Source organism: Pteropus medius, unplaced genomic scaffold, assembly GCF_902729225.1.
Source record: "Pteropus medius unplaced genomic scaffold, Ma_sr-lr_union100, whole genome shotgun sequence".
NCBI lineage: Eukaryota > Metazoa > Chordata > Mammalia > Chiroptera > Pteropodidae > Pteropus > Pteropus medius.
This window is the reverse complement of record NW_024349798.1, coordinates 4,687,126-4,709,121: the sequence shown is the minus strand read 5'-3', so window position 1 is coordinate 4,709,121 and position 21,996 is coordinate 4,687,126. Positions and strand designations below refer to the sequence as shown.

The window sequence follows — 21,996 nt, the reverse complement described above, 5'->3', positions numbered from 1 at the left end:
ACTGGATCTGAGCCCTGGGGGACAGGTGGGAGGGACCAACATCTGGGGGGCCACTGGTGGGAGAGGGGATGCAGCATGTGGGGGCAGGAGGAATAAACCCCATCTCCTGCCTATCTTTGCTGGCTCCAGGGCTCCAGTACACAGGATCCTGCCTTGAGGACAGAGACCTCCTCTGAGGACAGTCAGCACATTGACTTGTGTTTTCTTCCTGGGTACCTGCCTTTGGAGGCCGTTGAACCAGCATCCCGGAAGTCTTCCCCCATGGGTCCCACTCTGGCTCTAGGGCTGCCTGGGGATGGTGGGTGGGGATATGATGGCCACTATGGCCAGCAGACCTATCTCCGTGCCAACCATCGCGTGCTGAATTGATGTGGCTGTAGGCCCTTGGTTCCTTTTGCATTTTAATTTAGGTATTATGTAATTTATAGCTGTATATTGTAAAGAATTTTGTAGACAGACAAAACATGGGTCTGTCGTGTTTTATCACAGATAGCTGTAACCTGTCAAGTTATTTCTGAGTCAGGCCCAAGACCAGTATAGAGCTGTCAATCCATGTGGGAAGAGAAATATACTTTTCCTAAACTGGAACATATGTGTAACAGGGTGGTCAGTTTGTTTTTTGTTTTTGTCCATTGGGAAATAAAATTTTATTCATACATATGATTTTTTAAATGATTTTTGCAATAAAATATTTTGTAAATAATTTATTTTTCATTACAGATGGCATACAATATTAGTTTCACGTGTACAACATAATGATTAGACATTTATATAACTTATGAAGAGATCACCCCCAATATATTTAGTGCCCAACACCATACATAATTATTATAATATTAGTGACTATATTCCTTAGGCTGAACTTTTATATCCACATGACTATTTTGTAACTACCTATTTGTACTTCTTAATCCTCTTCCCTCTGCACCCCTCCCTGCCCAACTCCCCATCCATTTAGCAACTCTCAAAATGCTCTCTATATCTATGATTTGGTTTCTGTATTGTTTATTTTGTTCTTTAGCTTCCACATATAAGTGAAATCATATGGCATTTGTCTTTTTCTGACTTACTCCACTCAGCACAATACCCTCTGGGTCCATCCATGTTGCTGCAGGTTGCAAGATTTCATTCTTTTTTTAATGACTAAGTAACATTCCATTGTATATCCATTCATCCACTAATGGACACTCAGGTTACCTCCATATCTTGACTAATATAAGTAATATTGCAGTGAACATATGGATGCACATGTCCCTTCGAGGTAGTGTTTTGGGTTTTTTGGATAAGCACCCAGAAGTGGGATACTGCTTCTTTCTTTGTTTCTTGTTATAGCCTTTGTTTTAAAGTCTATTTTGTCTTATATAAGTATTACTACTCTAGCTTTTTTGTTTGTTTCCATTTTCATAAAATATCTTTGTCTATCTCTACTTTCAGTCTGTATATGTCTTTCAGTCTGAAGTGGATCTCTTGTAGGTAGCATATTGACTTGTTTTCTCATCCATATCCTGTCTTTTGATTGGAGCATTTAACCCATTTACAGCTAAAATAATATGTAGTTAATGCCATTTTCTTATTCATATTTCTTTCTTTTTTTTCTTCTTAAGCCCCTCTGACATTTCTTGTAATAATGGTTTGGTGTTGATGAACTCCTTTAGCTTTTTCCTATCTGGGAAACTCTTTATCTGGCTTTCAATTCTAAATGATAGCTTTGCTGGGTAGAGTAATCTTGGTTGTAGGTCGTTGTTTTTCATCACTTGGAATTTTTCGTGCCAGTCCCTCTGGGCTGCAAAGTTTCTTTTGAGGAATCAGCTGACAGTCTTATGGGAGCTCTCTTATAGGTAACTAATGGCTTTTCTCTTGCTGCTTTTAAGATTCTCTTTGTCTCTAACCTTTGGCATTTTAATTATGATATGTCTTGGTGTGGGCTTCTTTGTATTATCTTTTTTGGGACTTTGTGCTTCCTGGGCTTGTATGTCTGTTTTCTTTGCCAGGCTAGGGAAATTTTCCACCATTATTTCTTCAAATAGGTCCTCAATTCCTTAGACTCTGTAACTCTCTCTTCTCCTTCTGGTATCACTATGATGCAAATGTTGGTACGCTTGATGTTGTCCCAGAGACCCCTTAAACTATCTTCATTTTTTTTTTTTAATCCTTTTTCTTGTTGCTATTCTGATTGGGTGTTTTCTGCTACCTTATCTTCTAAATCACCGATTCGATCCTCCGCTTCATCAAATCTACTGTTGATTCCTCTTAAGGTAGTCTTCATTTAAGTCACTGTGTTCTTCATTTCTGACCTGGTTCTTGTTTATGTTTTCTAGCTCTATTTTAATATTTTCTCTTTATATTAAAGTTCTCACTGAGTTCCTCTTTTCCCTAAGTTCATTGAGCATCCTTATAACCAGTGTTTTGAACTCTACATTTGGTAGATTGTCTCCATTTCATTTAGTTCTTTTTCTGGAGCTCTGTTCTATTCTTTCATTTGGGATATGTTTCTTTGTCTCCCCATTTTAGCTGCCTCCCTATATTTGTTTCTATGTTTTAGGTAGAGCTGCTATGTCTTCCAGTCTTCGTAGAATGGCCTTATGTAGTAGGTGTTCTGTGGGGCCTAGTGGCATAGTCATAGTAGTCACTTGCACCAGGTACTCCAGGTGTGTCCCTTGTGTGGGTTGTGTGTACCCTCCTCTTGTAGTTGAGCCTTGATTGCTGTTTGCACATCCGTGGGAAGGATTGATGCTCAGGTTGTTTTGTTGTGAGGACTGGCCACGATTACTGTGGGGGCGCTGTTGTGCAGGGGTTGACTGATGGAGCAGGATTCACTTTAGCATGGCTCTGGTACCTGCCCAGTCTGACCTTTGGGTCTGTCATTCCTGGGTGCAGCCCAGGGTCGTACTCTGGCTCATTCCGAAGCTGTCCACTGGGTGTGCAGACCCAGGGCCTCCTGGGAGGGGCCCTGCCGCAGACCAAGGGGCCCAGCCTGGGGCCACCTGGCATGAGCCAGGGTGGTCAGTTTTGAGAAGGAAGGATATTTAAGCCATCATCTCTTCTCCAGCTTCCTCTCTTCCAGAACATCCCAGGACCGAGCTAGCTGCTGCCGCCATGTTCAGGCCGTGTCCTCAGAGGGCGAGTGTTCGTACTTGTGTAGCACGCAGTCCCAGTGAGACTACATGGAGGCCACTCAGGGGTTCTCAGCCAAGCCCCTAGGGACAGTTAGGAGTGGGGACTTCTTGGCAGTGAGGCTGTCTGGTGGCCTGCAGGAAGATTAGCTGCATCCCTGACTTCTACCCACTAGGCAACTGTAGCCCCTTCCTGTCTTACAGTGGCAGCTAGAAATGTCTCCAGGCATTGCCGGATATCCTCAGTTATCCCTAGCTGAGAACCCTGCCTAGAGGAATGCTGACACTTGTCAGTGAGCATGAAGACCCCTGTCAGTCTTTAGTGTTGATTTCAAAAGTGTTTCCAAAGGGCCCGAGACCTCTCAGCGGTAGGTATGGTGATATTCTACCTGGTACACTTGAGGCTGGTTCAGGAAAATCTGTCCTTAGAGGTAGATAATTCTAGCAGAGCATTAAAGATGTTGAGAGAAAGGACAGCTTGATCTGTGGAATGGTCAGGCTAGGTTAAAGGGGCTTGTTTGTGCAGAACAAAATGATAATAAACCACAGTATTGTCTCCTGTCTGCTGTGCCTTGCTGGGACAGGGTGGGAGATGGGGCCATGCTAGGACCTGTTGATGGGAAAGGCAGTCTCCTTGGCTAGGACCAGAGCCTTGCCAACAGCCATTCAGAGAGAGTTACAGAGTGGTAACACAGTGCCAGCTTGGAAGTCTTGGGAGGCAGGTTGCTGCTGTGATATGGAACGTCACCAGGGAATCATCGAAAATGACACAGCATTTCATGGTCTCCTTAGAGAAGTGAATTGCTCTCACATGGTGGGTGGCTTTCATGCTGGAATCCCTGCATCCTCTGGTCTTGGGGAAAGGCTGAGAGCACTTGTGTTGTCCTTGACGCCAGATGACGCCCCGTGGAGGATGCCTCAGGAACCGTGTGGTGTCGCAGGTGGCTCATGCCCGAAGTGCTCTGTTTGGGGCTGTGCAGCCACTGATGAGCCCCCGAGGTCCTTGGGGGCCACTGGAGTGATAACCAGTGTCAGTGCCTCCTCTCTTTAGTGCTGGTTGGGTCCAGAGCATCCTGCTGCCACTTGACCTCACAGGTCTGCGCTTGAATTTGGTGAACCTTGCATTGCACAGTCCAGTAACAGGCAACAGGATGTTGCAGAGGGTTGCCTGCCGGGATGCTTGAGTCTTATTCCCTTTATAGCCCCTTACCTTCCTGAGCAGTTTGTTACAAGGAAAGGGTTTCCCAGCTCTGCACATAGCCTGCAGGGGATCCAGTCCTTTTCTGTGTTCTGCGACATTCAGTGCATGCTTGCTGGCTGTCTGGATGCATTTTAGGTACCTCGAGATATTCCAGCTGACAGAATGCTGGATGAGTGTAGCTCTAGTGTATCAGTGAGAGGTTCCAGGAGAATATGAGGCAGGGAGAGGTGTCAGGAGGGGCTGCCCTGGCAGTGTCACTGAGCCCGGTGACCTTTGAGCCAGCCCTGAGAAGTGAGGGTCCCAGAAGGGGGTTCAAGGGAGGGCCCTGGACAAGTTAGGCTCTCAGGATTGTTCGGTGCTATGCTGATAAAAAGTTCTAGTTTGTACTCATGTCACCCCTGACGTCCTGATAGATGAACATCCACAGTTGCTAGTGCTTTGTGTCTCAGCATGACCTCTCTCCCTTTTCCCCTCTCATCAGCCAGGGCCAACTCATTTGTAGGAACAGCCCAGTATGTATCTCCAGAGCTGCTCACAGAGAAATCCGCCTGTAAAAGGTAATCTGCTTTTTTCTTTTCTTTGATACATAATTTTTCCCTGATTGATAATTCTTTCTCTAAAGTAGCTAGTACAGTGTTTCATGTGAAATTAATAATTAAGAGAATGCCTTTCATGGCCTTATGTAGCTAAGCCTAGTTTGGAAGACCTTAGCATTTTGTCTTTTATTCAGCACCTTTCCTTTGATAACCTGTGTGCTTGATACTTCCTGGGGCAGTTGTTGCTTCATGGTTTGAGATCGAATCTTGTTCCCTTAGGAAAAACTATTTAGTGGCAAAAAGTGTGACCGACATTTCTGTATTATTTACACGAGGCTTCCTACTGGGAGCCTAGGGTTCCTCGGAGCTGCCTTAGATCTGGCAGCCTGGCAGTGGCGGCCGCCACAGGTCAGCTGTTTAGTGTAATAGGCTCTGCAGACTTCTGGAAGAGACCCAGAAGGCAGCGTGCGTGGGAGGGGACGGAGCCAATTTCCAAGCAGGGGCCCAATCAGCAGGAGCCAGCCCTGCTCAGTGCTCAGACTGGGACAGGCCTGGCAGTGGCTACGGGGTTGAAGGCTTTGGTAAGTAGAGAGGAAGTAAGGATGCAGAGGATGTGGGGGGCTGGGGTTCTGCTCATAAGAGCAGAAGTCCAGAGAGTGAAGAAAGGTCAGCAGCAGGGCAGCAGGGCAACAGGGCAGTGGAGGAAACAAACGTCAGGGCACTTACGGCCAGGAGTGGGAGAAGTCTGGAGAACTGTCAGAGTAGGAGGCACATGGAAGAATGAGAGGTGGCAGCAGAATATGGGGTTTCAGAGTTGGGGGGAGTGGTTCCAGGCAGTGACAGGTTCTGTGATTGAAGCTTTTTTCTTGGATTCTTTCTGCCTGGGGCCAATCAGACACTTGGCCCACTGACACCCTCCCTTGAGCTGACAGAGTCACAGGGTCAGTGTCCTGCACTGGCAGGCTGCAAGGGCCTGCCTTCCTAGAATGACGGAGAGACCATGCCAGAGGTGGCAGAGGAGTGAGTGGTTCTGGGGACAGCAATTCTGTATTTCTGAGCATGATGGCTTTTAAAAGACTCTTTAGGGGCTGGAGCCATGGGGCACAAACATGAGGATGAAAGGATGCCCCGAAAGATTAAACTCAGGCATCTTGGGTTTTGTTTTTAACTATTCAATCAACAGATTTTGAGCTCTTACCACAGGCCAGACGCTGTTATAGGCCAGGGCTTCCCTGCTGGGGCAGCTCTTCCTCAGGGGACATTTGGCTGTGTCTAGACATGGTTTTGGTGTCATAACTTGATGGGGGTGGGGAGAGAGTGTGATTGGCATCCAGTGGGTGGAGGCCAGGGGCACAAATGAGCATCCTGCAGTGCTGAGACATCCCCACAGCAAGAATGGTTGGCCCCAGACTTCCACAGTGCCGAAGCGGAGATACCTTCTTCCAGGTGGTGGGTGCTATTGGCCAGATTCTTGAAGTATATGTTACCACTGCCTAAGAACTAGGTTTTTGTCAATTTGGGGTTTACTTGTAGGGGGAAACAGCTCGTTAGTACTGTTGGGGGAAGGTTTCCAAGCTCTACTGAATGAGATAAGGAAGACACAGAGTAGCCCACTTTCTGTGTGACAATGGGAGAGAGAGTGTCTACTCAGATCCATTTGTGCATTTACAGCATTTCAGAAGGATATACAAGGAATGGATAATAGTGGTTATCTGTGGGCCGAGGGAAAGGATTGTAAGGGAGACACCACTGTATATCTTTTTAGGCTTTTAATTTTTTTAACATGTGATATTTATTCAGAATTAGTTAAGAATTTTTTCTCATTCTAAAAGTGATACCTATTCATTGAAAAGAATTCTTAGAAAATGTGGAGAATAAAAAAACAAAAAACAGTCTCCAGCCCACTTACAGTCACAGGTAATGAGTTGGTATATCTTCCTAGTTATTTTTTTCTATGGGTTTTAATATGTTTTTACGTAACTTTATACAACTTAGAGTGATACAGAATAACCAGTTTTGAATCCTTGTTGTGATTACATGACGAACATTTCCCCATGTTGCTAAATTATTTGCAGATATTTTTAACAGCTGTGTTGTTTTCCAGCATATGAATATATTGTTCATTAAACTCTTCCTTTATCGTTGGACATTGAAGGGGTTTCATTTATTTGGCACAGTCTGGCATGCCTACTGTGTGCTGCACATCTTTTGTTGTGGAACATAAGGGCATTTCTGCTCATCCAGTGAGAGAAGTAGGGTGCCTGCCAGGCGGCGCCAGGGCTGCCCCAAGGCTGCCCTTAGTTCTTCCTATGTTGAATTTCAAGAAGTAGAAATTTAGCCTAACTGAACATTTTAAAAATCCTCGGTACATAATTCTTTCCAGAAATGTTATACTGGCTCCCCCTTTAGTTTTTATTATAGTAAAAAATAAAATAAAATAAATTAAATGATAAGATATCATTTAATCTGCTAATGATAAAACATTCAAATAATTCACAGAGGTAGAATTAGCCCCAAAGCAGGTTTTGTTGGTGGCCCTGCCCTCTGGAGCAGCAGAGGCAGCCCTGCCTGTCCTTTCTGGCCACTTCCACACCAAAAGGCTGATGCTTTGCTGTAGCATTTTCCTTGTGTAGCTCCCTATTTTAACTAAACAGTAGAGAAAACCAAGTGTAAAAACTAGTTATTGAATAGAATGGAGATTTATTTTTAAAATGCTCTTCATTCCATCTGTGTGTTGTGACTCAGATTTCTGATCTGTTGCATTTCTAACTTACATCCAGAGCCTCATCTGTCCCAGGCCTGTGGTGCTAGTGATACAGAGCCTTCACCCAAAGTCCTGCACTACAGTTGGCCTGTTGTCTCCACTCATTCCAGATGCCAGGCTATAGCCTCTTCCAGAAATTGACCATATCCAGCCACCCCTGAGCTCTCCATCCACTTAGGGCTTAGGGGGGAAGTGGCTGGCAGTGTGGGGCAAGGTGCATCTTGATGCTTTCGTAGGCCTAAGCTGGGAATAGAATGTAAAACCTACAGAGGAAATCAAATATGCAAAGTAAATGTCAGTTGTGAGCACTGAGATGGCACTGAGGGGACAGAGAATGGATGAGAGCAGGCTGGATGGTGGAGTGACATCCAGGGGGAAGGGAGCAGCCCCCTTTACCCTCACCCCACCTCCATCCCCACTGGCTGGTTCCGGATATGACTTAGGGCAATTTAGAACTGCAATATATTTTTTTTAAACCTATAATTAAAATGTTTATAAAGGAGAAGCAGGGCTTTGTGCAGTCAGTCTAAGAAAGGAAGAGAAAGCTTGCTTTGTGCACATCCTATAGATTGTCTAATTTGGCTCCTTGGCATATGTATATGTGAGCTTGTGTCTGTTTCCTTGGGGTAAACACTGAGTGAGTTATGAGAGAATCTGAGTTTATTCTTAGCTGTACCCACCTGCCAATGATATGGGACAAGCCGCCTTAGTCTCCCCCACAACATCCCCTACCAGTGGCACTGGAAGAAAGTATGTGCAGGATTTCCTGTGCCCAAGTCCCCAGGGAGGCCCCCTCAAGAATGGCCTGGAGCAGGTTCCCACCTTCACAGTGACCTAGTTTTAAAAGAGAGCAGTAGACTGAAGGCTGAAATGGGGCGCTATGAACAGAGGGCACGGAAATAAACTATGCTTTTCACTGAAATTTTACAAATGTCATTCTTATTTGTCCCCCCCCCTTAAAGTTCAGACCTTTGGGCTCTTGGATGTATAATATACCAGCTTGTGGCAGGACTGCCTCCGTTTCGAGCAGGGTAAGAGACACCTCCCAACCCCTACCTCCCTCACCCCAACACCTCCGCCCATGGAAGCAGTGAGACATGGAAGTGGAGGGGGCGGGGCCACGGTGTGGGAACTTTTACGATAATTCTTAAATGAAGAGAAGACGGTGGCCCTGTGCGGAAAGAGGGAGACTACTGTCCTGGGAAAGGTGCAGCTCTGTTCTGGAGAGGTTTGTGTGACCCTGCCGGGAATGATCGTCCCTCTTATTTTACAGAAACGAATACCTTATATTTCAGAAGATCATTAAGTTGGAGTATGACTTTCCTGAAAAATTCTTCCCTAAGGCACGAGACCTGGTGGAAAAACTTTTGGTAAATATTTTGAATTTTCTTCTGGTAAGATGATCTGATAGCCGCACTCTCAGTCCGAACCTGTGGTCAGAGGGGCTTTCCTGGGGGCACCTGTGTTTAATAAAAGGCTGTTTGAGGGTTAATAGTGATTATAGATACGTTCATTTCTTCTGTCTCATCTCATAAGCTCTTTTTAATTTCCAAATGCCTGATTCTTGCTTAATAAGACAGGAAATTACTGTATCATTTTGCATTTGCTTATCAACATACATAGCATTTTAAGTTACCTGATGCAGGAACAAGATAGCCATAAATTCTACTTAGTGACATCTGTGGATATCAACTTTAGAATCAGCTACATGAAGTTTTCAAGATCAACCCAGGTAATATAGCAGAGGTAAACAGATTTACCCAGGAAAGGTATGTCTGTTTATGTTCTAGAAACTGCAGTGTCCCTGGGGACTTTGGCTCTAGACCTTGGGGACTTTGGCTCTAGACCTTGCCTTAACTGGATTTTGGAAGAGCAGGGTCTAGTCCCTGGGGACTTTGGCTCTAGACCTTGCCTTAACTGGATTTTGGAAGAGCAGGGTCAGTTCTGCCTTGGCAGTGGGAGAACGCCCAACAGCCTCTTGCTGCCTGTCCTTCCTGTGTCTGTCCCCTCAGTGGGTAGCAGGGGGGGTGAATGCTTGATCCTCTGTGGGTTAGGGGGAGGGGGAGCACAGCTGAATCCCAGAGGAGACAGCTGTGGGACCCTGTGATGTCAAGTGCTGGTGGGAGACACGGGCGCTTTGCTCTCTGTGATAGTTTACTATCCAGACGAATTCTTTGTTCTCTTTGTTATTAAAGCCAGTAAGTTCATTTTTTCCTTGTTTTATGATTTTCAGATGTATATTTTAAAATAATACTTGCTGCTATTCATTAAAATTTGAGGTTGTCATTCCTTGTCACCTGTGGGAAGGAAAGGGGCAGAAACCCTAGAGAAGTGAAAGGAACCCATAGGTGACTCATTCTGTCCCCAGCCCATGGTGGGATTGGGTGCGATAAGCCACTGCCCTTTTATTTCCAGGAGATACTCAGAATTGAAAAGAATACTCAAAAGGTTTTTTTTTTTTTGGTCAGAATTACTTTTTAACCCTTACACTAAGTTGCTTTGACTTTCATTTAAGGTTTTAGATGCCACAAAGCGGTTAGGCTGTGAAGAAATGGAAGGGTATGGCCCTCTGAAAGCTCATCCATTCTTCGAGTCCATCACGTGGGAGAATCTGCATCATCAGACGCCTCCGAAGCTCACAGCCTATTTACCGGCCATGTCGGAAGATGATGAAGACTGCTATGGAAACGTAAGCCAGCTCACATATGTCAGGAACAGCCCAGGCAGAGATGAATTCTGCTTGTTGTGCTATGTGAAAATGGTTCCTCTGTGCACAGGGAGTTTGTGCCCACAGGCCATGGGACTTCGATTCGTGGGATGAGTGAGTCAAAGGGAAGCTGGCATAGATCTAGTGGTGGTGAACACTGTGCCTCCGCATTCTGAATCTCTCATAGAGACTGGGCCCGAAAAGGCATCTGTCTGCTCATCTGGCCTGAGTGCCTGACCCTGGAGTGGGCGAGTCCCCTTTTCTCTTTTCCTCTAGTTGATTTTCACCCAGAGGAGTTGAACTGGAGCCAGACTTTGGTGGAGAGGGGGCAACTGGAGCCAGTGGGAACAGCACCCTCCACCTGTCTCCCTGGGCTTCTGGGCACCGAGTACCCTGGCTGGCATCTGTCGTCTGCTCTTGGCTGGTGCCTTTATAACTAAAGTCATTCTGGAATGCCTCTGATCTTTCCAAGAGAAGCCCAGGGTACTGCTGCTTTGAACTTCTGGTGGAAGCAGCATTGAGGATGGACACTGGTCACTGTTGGCTTTTTGTGCCTCCTAGAAGCAGAGACTGTGGTACAGGCCCGAGGGGCACAGTGCTTGGGCATCTGTGGGAAGCTGTAGTCATCAGCTTGACCTCAGATGTAGGATCTAACTACACTTTGTTCTGTAAACTTTCTTATGGAAAATGTGAAGCATATGGCAGTGGACAGAGGAGTACAATGAGCTGCAGTGCAGTCACCACCCGCCTTCAGTTACCAACACATGGGCTACCTTGTACTCCCCTCATCACCCTCTACCACGACCCCCCATATTTAATATGACTTCACGTGATTTTATTGTCATTGATAGTCCATTTTTCTGGTTTGATTTCTGTCATTGTGACTTATTCTAACTAATTGTCATATGTAGAGTTCCACTTTAGTTAATGTGGGAATTCTAGATTTTATCTAAGAGTTATCCAAAGCCAAGTTAAAATTACTACTGGTATCACCTCTCAGATCACGTGCTCCCTATGTCTCTCTCCTACCTACTGTTATAAGCAGCACATCCCCTTTGCTAGTCTTGAAGTATCCTTTGTGCCCAGACTTGAAGGGAGCCTGACCTGCTTTCTTGCTGTGGTGGCCAGGACTGCCTGCAGCATCCACATTGGCAGACTGCAGCGGGCTCAGCCCCAGGACTTCCTCCCAAGCCCTGATGCTCTTGGGTCACAGCCAACTAGGGCGGGTTAGGGTCTCCAAGGCCTTTGGCAAGGGCGTCCCAGGGCAGCAACATGCTCTACTAGTCACGCTCTGAGGGACTCCAGCTAGGCCCCAGTTGTCTTGGATCTCAGTGCTTAGAAGCTAGGCTTCATGTAGTGCGCGCGCGCGCGTGCGTGTGTGTGGCTTTTTCATCACCCTCGCTATGTTGAGAGCTCTGACTTCTCAGTATTCAAGTGTTGCCATCCAAAAACTGGCTCCACGTGTTAACAGATTACTTTTTTGGATGGCTCACCCTCAGCGTTAAAGGCTGTGTGGTTTGAAAGCCCCGGATAGTATTCAGGCACAACTCCCTCTACCAGACTGCACATTTGGACAATTTCATAAGCCTCGAAAAAGACTTTGACTTGGAAATGTGTCAAATACAGAGGAAACCTGCTCAGGGAGGCGCTCCCTTCCTGTGGGGGTTGACAGTGTTTCACAGAGGGGAGTCTCATCCAGGAGAGTCTAGTGTCCTTTTCAGCAGGAGGGGGACTTCATTCTAAGTTCAAGGAGCAGAAACTGTCTTTATTTAGGGAATAAAGGGAGCAGGCGCCCTGTTTTCCTCTACGTTCCTAACCCCCGTCATTGACTGATGGGGGCTGATGGCGATGCTTACAGCTGCACTCCATGTGGGCCGGGCCAGGTGTGGCACTCCTGGAGAGAGATTCAGCGTTGGGCCACCATGGTCAGGCGTTTCCTCACTGTGAGTCAGTGAGCACCTCCACTCCAGCCCAGTGTCACCCCTCGTCACATGCCCTTTCTGGGTCTAGGGTTTTGTACTGTGGGTCTGTACTACCTGCTGCTGAGGGGAGAACAGAATGCAGAGATAGAGCATCTGGAACGTTCCCTGGGGAACAGTACAATGGAGCCCCCAAAACAGGACTTGGTCAGCCAGCAGTGGTCATGGCGGTCAGCTAGCAGCTCTTTCATGGGAACAAGGCAGCCGCTGTGTTGGGAAGATGCAGAGGACCAATTCTGAATTCAGCGTTGGCCATTAGAGTGTGACCTTGTGCCAGTTCTGAGCCTCATTTCCCCATTTCAAAAATGGGGTGATGGTAACAGCCATCTCACCAGCTCCACAGTCTCGTTGAGATAAACAGGGAGACTCATGGAAACCTCTCTAATCTGTGAGACACTGCCTGGGAGTCCTCAAGAGAGAAAGTGGAGAATGTGCCAGAATAGGCCTTAGATGGAGGGGCCACGGGAGTGTGTTGGAGTCAATCCCACCTAGGAGCCAGCGCGGTGGAGCTGAAGCTGCCGTTGGAACCGTTTGAGCACGTGGGAGAAGGCTGCTGGGGGCAGCGCGTGAGGCAGGTGGGAGGAGGAGTGGGCCGAGCCTCTGGAGGCACAGGGGACTTGGGAGAATGCACTGCAGCCTCCTCTGGCTCATAGCTGGTGGCATCTTTTCTTTTCCCTTGTTGTTAGCTGCCGTGGGGCTCAGATGTGGGCTCTGCAGCTGTAGGGGTGCCGGGCAGACCGTCCAGGATGTCCACTTCTCCCCAGGGCTTTGCTGGGGCTCTCTAGTCTATCCTCTGGCCTGGGAGTGTGGGAATGCACAGACTCTGCCTGTTCGATTTTTGTGAGTCACTCTATTTTCTGTGTCACCAGTGGTTTATAGCTTTCTCCAGAATAGCAGACATCTTGTCTATATCAAGTTAAGTTAATCTTTGCTGAGATTAAAAGTGGAAATTTTTTTTAATTGAACACAGTCAGCTACAGAATAAGAAACAGGACCACAGGCCAAAGAAGGAGGGCCCTGAGCTGCTGCTCTGCACCCTCCAGGGGCCACAGATGCCCATCTCTCCTCTTCCCATGAGGCATCCCGGCCCCTTCTAGTTGGGCAGCATGGGGGCTTGCAGAGGCCTCCCCTTCCTGGAGATGGAGACTGAAGGTTAGTTAGCTCCTCTCTGGGACGAACATCTGATGTTCTCCTCAGAATGGGGACCCAGACCAGGCAGGATCCAGCTCTGCCTTGGTTCAGTGGCCAGCTGTCCAGAGCCACCCACATTTACCATGAGAAGCGGCTCCGGGCTACAACTCGGAGGCTCTTCTCCCGCGGGGTCCTTGGGGTCTTCAGGGTATGAGCTTGCCGCTGGTGTAGGATAGATCAGAGTGTGTCTGCATCTTTGGACTCTAGGGACAATTAAGGCACCAATCTCACTTTTCCCTCTTCTCTGTGTAGTACGACAATCTCCTGAGCCAGTTTGGCTGCATGCAGGTGTCATCGTCATCCTCCCACTCCCTGTCTGCCTTGGACACGGGTCTGCCACAGAGAGCGGGCAGCAACATCGAGCAGTATATCCATGGCCTGGACACTAATTCTTTTGAACTGGACTTACTGTTCTCTGAAGATGAGAAGAAGTTATTATTGGAGAAGCAGGCCAGTGGAAACCCTTGGTAAGAATATATAGGCATAAGTAGTGCTGCCTTTAGAAATGCAGAGCAGAATGCATGGGAACATGAGGTGTGGTAAACTAAGAGAGCTCAGGCATCCTATCCTTCGTCACCACTGCTTATGAGGCTCCACACCACCTCATGCCTCCCCCAGCTGCTGTCAACACTGTACAGTAAGGACTCTCAAAGAGTCCAACTGAAAGTGGATGTTCAGAGGTATCAGGCTGAGGACGATTGGGTTTGGGACCCTCCTGGCTCTGGCCCATGAGGCTCCGTGGTCCAGGCATGCTGGCATCCTTGTTCAGACATGGATGCAACATGATTTAAATAACCACTGCCCCGTGGTGAGATGTTAGGGATGTTCCAGAGTTTTTGCTCTTATAAGTCATCCTTTGCATATAGCTTTTCCCACATGTCTGAATATTTCTCTTCAGGTGGAGTCCTGGGGAGGCAGTTGGGTGAAGGTGTGCATATTAAGGAGGCAGTGTCTTGTATCCACAATGCCCGAGAACCCCCATTTCCCAGTGGTCATGCCTGCCCTTGAGCGTTTTGATGCTCTAAAAATGAGCTCATGTGAATTGGTATTTGTATTCTTATCAAGGCAAACATCTCCTGTGTTTATTAGCAATTTGTATTTATTTTTTGACATACTTAGTGTTCTTTGACTATTTTTCTTGTTTGCATCTTGTAAAAATTGACTTTTAAACAGGGTTGGGCCTGATTAGTACTTGGATGGGAGACCACCTAGGAAAACCAGGTGCTGTAGGCATAAAAAATAAAAAAAAATAAAAAGGATTTAAACTGACAAAGTCCTTGCAGTCTGTGAGGTCAACCAAGGGTTGCCTCACCTAAAAAAAATTGACTTTTAAGAGCTATATATATGATGGATATATTTCTGTTGTGTATTTTGCAAACATTTTTCTTCAATCTCTGCGGTCTGTTGGTGCATGTTTTTGTATGGAAGTTGCAGATTCTTAAAAGTCAAACCTGTCTGTGTTATTTTGTTTTTCATCTTAGTGATGTTGAAAAGACTTTCTCCACCCTACATTTTCCTTATCCATTTTCATGGTTTCACTGTCCACATAGGCAGAGAGGAGCCCAGGGCTGGGTGGGCGGTGTCTTTCAGGATGGAGTGATGGGGTCAGAGGCTGCGTGGAGATGGAAGGAGAAGCATGGCAGGATTTGAGGGCCCGACTTGGCGTGAGAGAAGACACACATGACTTAAGAGCAGTAGTGTGGAGGAGGAAACCTAGGAGAAGGTGGCTACAGGAAAAAAGCAGCATGTGGGTGAAGCTAGGGTTTGTTTGTGCCCTTAGAATTTGCTCTGTCTAGAAAAAGTGAGTGTAGACGGTGGCCAGCCAAAATATTCAGCACTTCTCAGGAGTCTATTTCCTAAGGTGGTCTCACTAGGAGTATTAATATGTATTGAGCAGGAAGGAAGGGATTTCGATCAAAACAGTTTGAGCACTGGTGGGCCATGCATTCCTGTGCCTGGGTTGTACAGGAGCTTTCTGGGACACCTGCTGTGTCCTCCGCGAGCTTGGCCGAGAGCAGAGCATGCTGAGAAGTGCTGTCGCAGGCATATGAGCAACTCCCCAGAAGGCCCGTGTGCCTCTACCCTGGGATTTTTGAGGCCCCAGGTGGCACATGCCCTTTAGCCTGCCTTTGAGCAGGACAGAACAACTGGTGGCAAGTCACAACTTGTGGCCTCTTGCCTGCTGTTTCTTCTGTGTTCTTTCCCTTTCCATTTGGTTCAGGCCCATTTGGAGGCTGGTAACTGTGGATTGCTTGAAGCTTCTCTTGTTTGGCCAGTGGGAGATCTGTCAAGCACTTTGTTCTTTGGAACAGTGGTTCTTAATGTATGGTCCACAGACCAAAATGATTCTAAAACATATTTGTTTTTTTCAGCCTTACTCTCTAAATATACAGGGGAGTTTTTCAGAGGCTACATGCTACAGGATGACATTATTGCTTTGACAGCTAATGGAATGTGTGTTTTCTTTCCTTTTTTGAATCTTCTAAAGAAGTAGGTTCACCGTATAAACATGTACTGTCGATTGTAAACAAAAAGCCGCCTAGGTATTTTGTCCACAGAAAGGAATCCTTTGGGAAAAAGCAGTATTGTAATCTGGTACATGCAGCCATGGAGAGCCCCCTGCAAGAAGCAGGATATTTTTGACAAAAAGTGAAAAGGAAGTTAAGGGGAGGGACTACTGTTCTGACCATAGAGCTCTAATGTAACCCTAGAGTTTTTCCTGTAGGGATTTGGCAGCTGACACAGGGTGTGAGAGCGCCTCCCACAGGCCCTCCTTGTTCCTATCTTGGTTAAGTCATAAATTTTGACAGTACATTTTTAGAGATTAATAAGTTCTTGGTATTTGCTGGGTTCTTGGTAGCTATCTTTAGTTATACCTGCTATCATTACTGTAACTTTATATCATTTAATAAATCATACCTGAAGTTTTCCTTGTGCCTACATGGAAATGCAATAAGAAGTAAGTATGTTGGCTTATTTTACAGAATATTAAAAAACTTCTCAAAACAGTTGTACCTACAGCTGTTATTTTAGATTTTAATGATCTATTCTAAGAACACTTATGTTTTCCATGTTTAAGTGTGGGTCATTGACTTAAAAAGGGAGAAGACTTGCTTTCTCAACCCACAGCAGCACCCGCTAAGTCAAAAGATGTGAAAAAGAAGACACTAATGTTACAGACAGTTCTCTGACTCATGAGAGGGAGGGCTCTACTCCAGAGAAACTGGGCAAAACTGTAAATATGTAACAAAAATTTGACAAAAGCTATCTTTCCCTTGGCTTTATAGATGTTAATACCTTGCCGTTTTGTGTCTACAAACAACTTTTTTGCTTACTATTATGCTGCCAGTTAAGTTGCAGCATCATTTTGAGGACAATCATTTAAAGTATTAAGGACAAAGGATTTGAATATTTTAAACACATGTGATGAGCTCTTGCAAAGCCAAACAGTAAAAAATCCCTGAAGCATCTGACAGAGAAGTTCTGTCGTCCACATGTCGGAGAAACGTGTTGGAGAAATGCACACAGTAGCTGGGAGACTAAAGAGCCTCAGGCCCTTGACACTGCCAAGTGCCTGCTGGATGGAGGTCGGTGAGAGAAATCCTGGCACTGCCACTGTCTGTGATACAGTAACTCACTGGACTGAAGATGTGGCTGCAGATGCAAAGAGTGAGTTGGTATCTCTACCTCCGAGTTGTAAATTTGCCTCAAGAGTGGATGAATCTACAGATGGGACTAGACTCGCTGCTTTGTTTGTATTTGTCTGCTATCAACCCCAACTTAACTACTGAAGATGTTCCTTTACCTAAGTGCATGGCAGTAAGCACAAATGATGCCAGAACAGTTGGTGTCGAGCACCTCTTTTGAACCTCATGGTTTGTTCTGGAACAAATGTGTTGACATGTGCACTGGTGGTGCAGAACCATAGTGGGTAAAACCACTGGCGCCAGATTATGATTTCAGGCCACGGCACCAAAGTGCAGTAGAAAATATGGATTCTTCTTAGCCGTATGTTCACAGGGAGAAAAGAAAAGAAGCCAGTCTCACTCATGAGTAGTCATTAAACCTTGATTTTATTAATGTCCTGTATAATGAAATGGGAAGTGGCCACAGAGCACTTCTGCTGCCAACCCAAGTGTTGAAGTTATCTCAGGAAAAGCACTTATGATGTTTGGCGTCAGAGCTGAACTATCTCCTCTTTTCATAGAAGACTATTTATTTTCACTGGAAGTTTGACAAATTCTGGTTATTTAGACTTGACTGTTTGGCCAGCATTTTTCTGGAAAATGAGCAAAATGAGCCTGTTACTTCAAGGAAAACAGTTGCCAGTATTTGTTACCGATGATAAAATCAAACCGTTCAAGTGAAAATTAGAATTTGGGGAACTCTATCTGTCACTATGAGCTTGACATCTTTCGAACACTTAAAGACATTTTTGAGAATAGATGGTAATATTATGAATAGATGTGTTGATATTGTAGAATGAAATTTGTCAGTATTCGGAAGATCTCTATAACTCCTTGAACTATTATTTTTCAGATGACCAATGTATGACACTATAAAGTCATATAAGGGTGGAAGATCAAAGTGCAAGGTCAATCGATGGAATCTAATGTCACAGTATGAAAAATCATTGTTGGAAATTCAGATTCCCCAGAGCACCTAACCTTTAAGAAGCTACGCTTATCAAGTATGAGTGTAGTATCAAAGAAGACTGCCCACAAATACCTGAAGAGGCTATTAAAATATTCCCTTTTCCACCAACTTAGTGAGGCTGACTCATGTTCTTCAGCCTGGGTGACATAGCACAGTAGAGTGAAGGCAGAGGCAGATGGGAGAATCTAGCTCTCTTGTGTAAAGCCACATATTAAAGAGATTTGCAGATGTATAGCAGTGTTACGCTTCCCATTAATTATCTTTGTTTTGGGGAAAAACTATTTTTTTAAGTAAAATGTTATTTATATTAAGATGTAATAGGTCTGTTGTTTTTTAATAAGTTAAATACTTGAAAATGTCTCAGTTCCAATTTCTCGTAGTAAATATTAATGGATATAACTCAAGTTAAGGAAGACTCTCTGGGGTTTTCCATAAGGTTTAAGAGTGAGTGTAAAGGGGTCCTGAGACCTGAAGGTTTGAGAGCTGGTGTGTTGGAGCAAGCTGGCCACTTGGTCTTCCCTCACCTGCATAGAAGCCAGGTGTGGTAGACCCTCCTGAGGTGGCCACAAGAGCCACATTGGGTCTCTGGCATCTTTACTGGGCTCTCCTGGGGGTGGCTGTGCACTGAAATGGCCCTAGCTTGCTAGTGGCCTCAGGCTTGCATCCTTGAAAATTGCCTTCTTAGAGTCTGGGTTGTGGGGGGATAGGTGAGGAGGAGAGGACCCTGGCTTTGGAATCAGGAAAAAGGGGGATTTTATACTGTCACCCTTGTGAAATGACTGTGGGCAAGTCATGAGACCCTCAGCCTCTCTGTCTACATGTGTATTGAGGTGACGATAAATGTTGCCTGTGTGGGAGGGGGAGCCAGAGGCTGTGTGTGATCTCGTGAGGCTGTGGGAAATCCTGTGACCGGCTAACTACATGCCAAGAGTTAGTCATGTCTTTGACTTAGGTCTCCTTTTGGCTCTGAATCTCCAAACGGCACCTGCCACCCGCCACAGAGGAAAAGGTGCCTAGTGTGGGGTAAAGGGTTTTCTTCAGGAGATTGGGAATTGACCTTTTGAAGTAAAAACATCAAAAAAAAATTTTTAGGTACCTAAACCTTTCAACTTAGATAACTAGTAGCCTATTTCAGCTAATTGGTTAACTAACTGAATGAATGGACTGTGATGTTTAGGCTAATGAGGAAGCTTCTGATCATCTCTGTCCACCCTCTCGAGGTCTGCCTCTTTGGTTCATTTCACCCTAGCGACAGGATCTGGTCAGGAGCCCAGTATCAGCTCTTCGCCATCTAGGATACTAGTGGCTCTCCTGTGTCATGGGAGAGGTGGCTGCGTGCTGGTGGGCATGTGTGAGAGGGAAAGAGCATGTATGTACACACACCTTGGAGTGGCTGGTACCTGTCAGTTGGGATCCTCACTCTGCAGAGACAAGGAAGGGGCTGACCTGCTTCCCTGTGGCGCCAGAGCGTTCTGTGGCCGAACCATTGCGTGGCTTCAGATTCACAGTGTAAATATCATGGCTGCGAATGTGTGTGCTCCTTCTCTTTGCTTGTCCTTTCTTCCTCAGGATAGATTTCTAGGAGTTGGACTACTTCTCAGTACATTATTTCCAAAAAACTTGCTTTTTCAGCAAGTCCTCCTAATTTCAGAGCCATTGGTGGCAGTGCTGATTGAGACCACCACTTCCGCAGTGTCGACGCGGCACTCGCCGGCACACCAGTGCACCCCAATAGAACACGTGAAAGTGGGGCTCAGTTTCATTTATTTATTGAGAATTTTTTGGATTACTTAATTTCGCTTTTGGGAATTTCCAATTTATATCTTTGGCTCAGTTTTCTGTTGAGGTTTTAAGCCTTTTATGTCACTTTGTAGATGTTCTGTAAAGTACAAATATGACTCTTCGTTGGTCATATTTGCTGAAAATCTTCTCCAGCATGTTTTCTTGTTAATTTTGGTTATTTCCGTAGTTAGAGATTCTCTTTGTTCTTACGTGGTCATGTCTGTTACTCTGTATTTGGTGACTTGTTTCCAGCTTAGAAAGTAACCCGTCCCACCTAGGCTTGATCAGTATCCCCTTTTGTCTTTCTTCTAGTTCTCATTTGATTTAATCCTTTAAACTGTCTCTCGTGTTAACCCATCAAGGCTGCAAAGATGCCAGGAGTCCTCTTCTTTCCTTGCCTTTCTGTCAAGCTCCCCCAGTGACCTGATGTCATCGGCGAAGGGCCCCAGCAGCTCAGCTAACTGAAGTATCTAACTAACTGTGCTTAAACAGCCCCCTCCCCAGCCCAGTATAATTTAAGTCTTCCCCTTAATTTTAACTTTCAATACTTTACTACACATTGGTTTCTTACATGACGGGGCCTGTCGGTTAGAACAGGCTGTTAGAGTCCATGGTTTTATGTCTGTATTTCTGTACTGCAGTAGATCCTCATTATATTTCCTTTTCAAAAATCTCCTTGGTTTTTTCCCTCTTTGTTAAGTCTTGTTTTTGTTTGTTTTAAGTACCTCTGAGAGTGAAGTACTGCACTTTTCCTTGTAGTGATGGCCCCTTTTTTTCTTGTTAAAATTCTTAGTTTTCAAAATTCACATGATACTGTGTCAGTTTACTTGGGGCGCAGTTCTCAGTAATGGGGTCTTTGGGTGGTAACACACAGTGGAATATACAGATGTCAAATTATAACGTACACCTGAAAATTACATAATTATATTAACCAGTGTTACCCCAATAAACTTAATTTTAAAGAAAAGAAACACAGATGAGCTGTTCTTAAACCAAGGCCAACTTGAGTCTTTTAGGGATTTAGGATTCTAAGCTGCTTGGTGGTTTCTGAGCACTGACTCGGGGTGCCACTTGTGGAAATGTGACGTATGAACAGCAGGCTGCGTCCTCAGGTTGACTCCCAGCAGGCTCCACCCTTTTGGTGGGGTGTCCTGTGTCTTGGCCCTGCTTTGTTTAAAGCAATGAGGACTTGTATAATGGGTTCAGCTCTGCGGCCCCATCTCCCTCTGCCTGTCGTCGGTTGTGTGAAGGCTACCAAGTGAGAGGGGACAACAGGCGATATTTCAGGTATCTGGTCTAAATTATAGATCAAAAGTTCTAGAAAGCAGTGGCATTTGTGCGCTCAGTTACATTTGGAGTTTCCTCCTGTTACTGAACTGAGTTTGGAGCTGCGAAGGGAGAGGTGTGACTAAGGCAAAGGTCACAGATATCATTGGGAAGATTGTTTTGAAGGGAGGAGTTTAGAGAATTTGTCTCTGACTCATGTGTCTCATTCTGTTTTTCTCTTTTTATAGGCACCAGTTTGTAGAAAATAACTTAATACTAAAAATGGGTCCTGTAGATAAGCGAAAGGTAAGTCAGACTCCGGCTGCTCCTTCCTGTGCGTCTGTCTGCATCCCAGTTCTAACTAGGATCGGTTTTCCTCTCGGGCTCCTGCTGTAATGCGTTGCACATAGCATCATTTGTCTTGGTTCCCTTTCAGAGATCATCTCTTAGATTTGATAGCTAAGGGAGATTTCAGCCATTCAAACAGGGGAAGCTGTTTGAAACTACACAGAAAAACTAGCAAAATAGAAATAGAGCCTCTTGTGTCTTCCCGGGAGCCAAGGTTCTGGTGTCTCTATGAGGCTGAGTTCACCAGTATCAAGGCTTTTCTGTCGCATTGAGGAGCCTCTGCTTGGCATCCTCACGAGTCAGTTATCACTTCATTAGAATTGTTTGTGAAAATTATTATGTTTTATGGACTCATTAAATGGATTATGTACATAGAGATGCCATAAATGTTCTCCATCTGCTGACATGGGCCCTTCTAAGCTTAGGCTCCTGGTCTCCATTCCTGACTCCCTG

The 21,996-nt window shown here is 45.5% G+C and overlaps 1 protein-coding gene across 2 annotated transcripts in view; it reads left to right on the top strand.

Annotated features, from left to right (window-relative positions):
• Nucleotides 1-21,996, top strand: part of PDPK1 (3-phosphoinositide dependent protein kinase 1) — a 73,615-nt gene that overhangs the window by 45,112 nt on the left and 6,507 nt on the right. For both annotated transcript variants that reach the window (XM_039885036.1, XM_039885038.1), the window contains 6 exons: nucleotides 4,796-4,871; nucleotides 8,577-8,645; nucleotides 8,888-8,984; nucleotides 10,130-10,303; nucleotides 13,744-13,958; nucleotides 21,444-21,501. In XM_039885036.1, coding sequence (XP_039740970.1) covers nucleotides 4,796-4,871; nucleotides 8,577-8,645; nucleotides 8,888-8,984; nucleotides 10,130-10,303; nucleotides 13,744-13,958; nucleotides 21,444-21,501 — 689 coding nt within the window. The remainder of the gene's footprint in view (nucleotides 1-4,795; nucleotides 4,872-8,576; nucleotides 8,646-8,887; nucleotides 8,985-10,129; nucleotides 10,304-13,743; nucleotides 13,959-21,443; nucleotides 21,502-21,996) is intronic.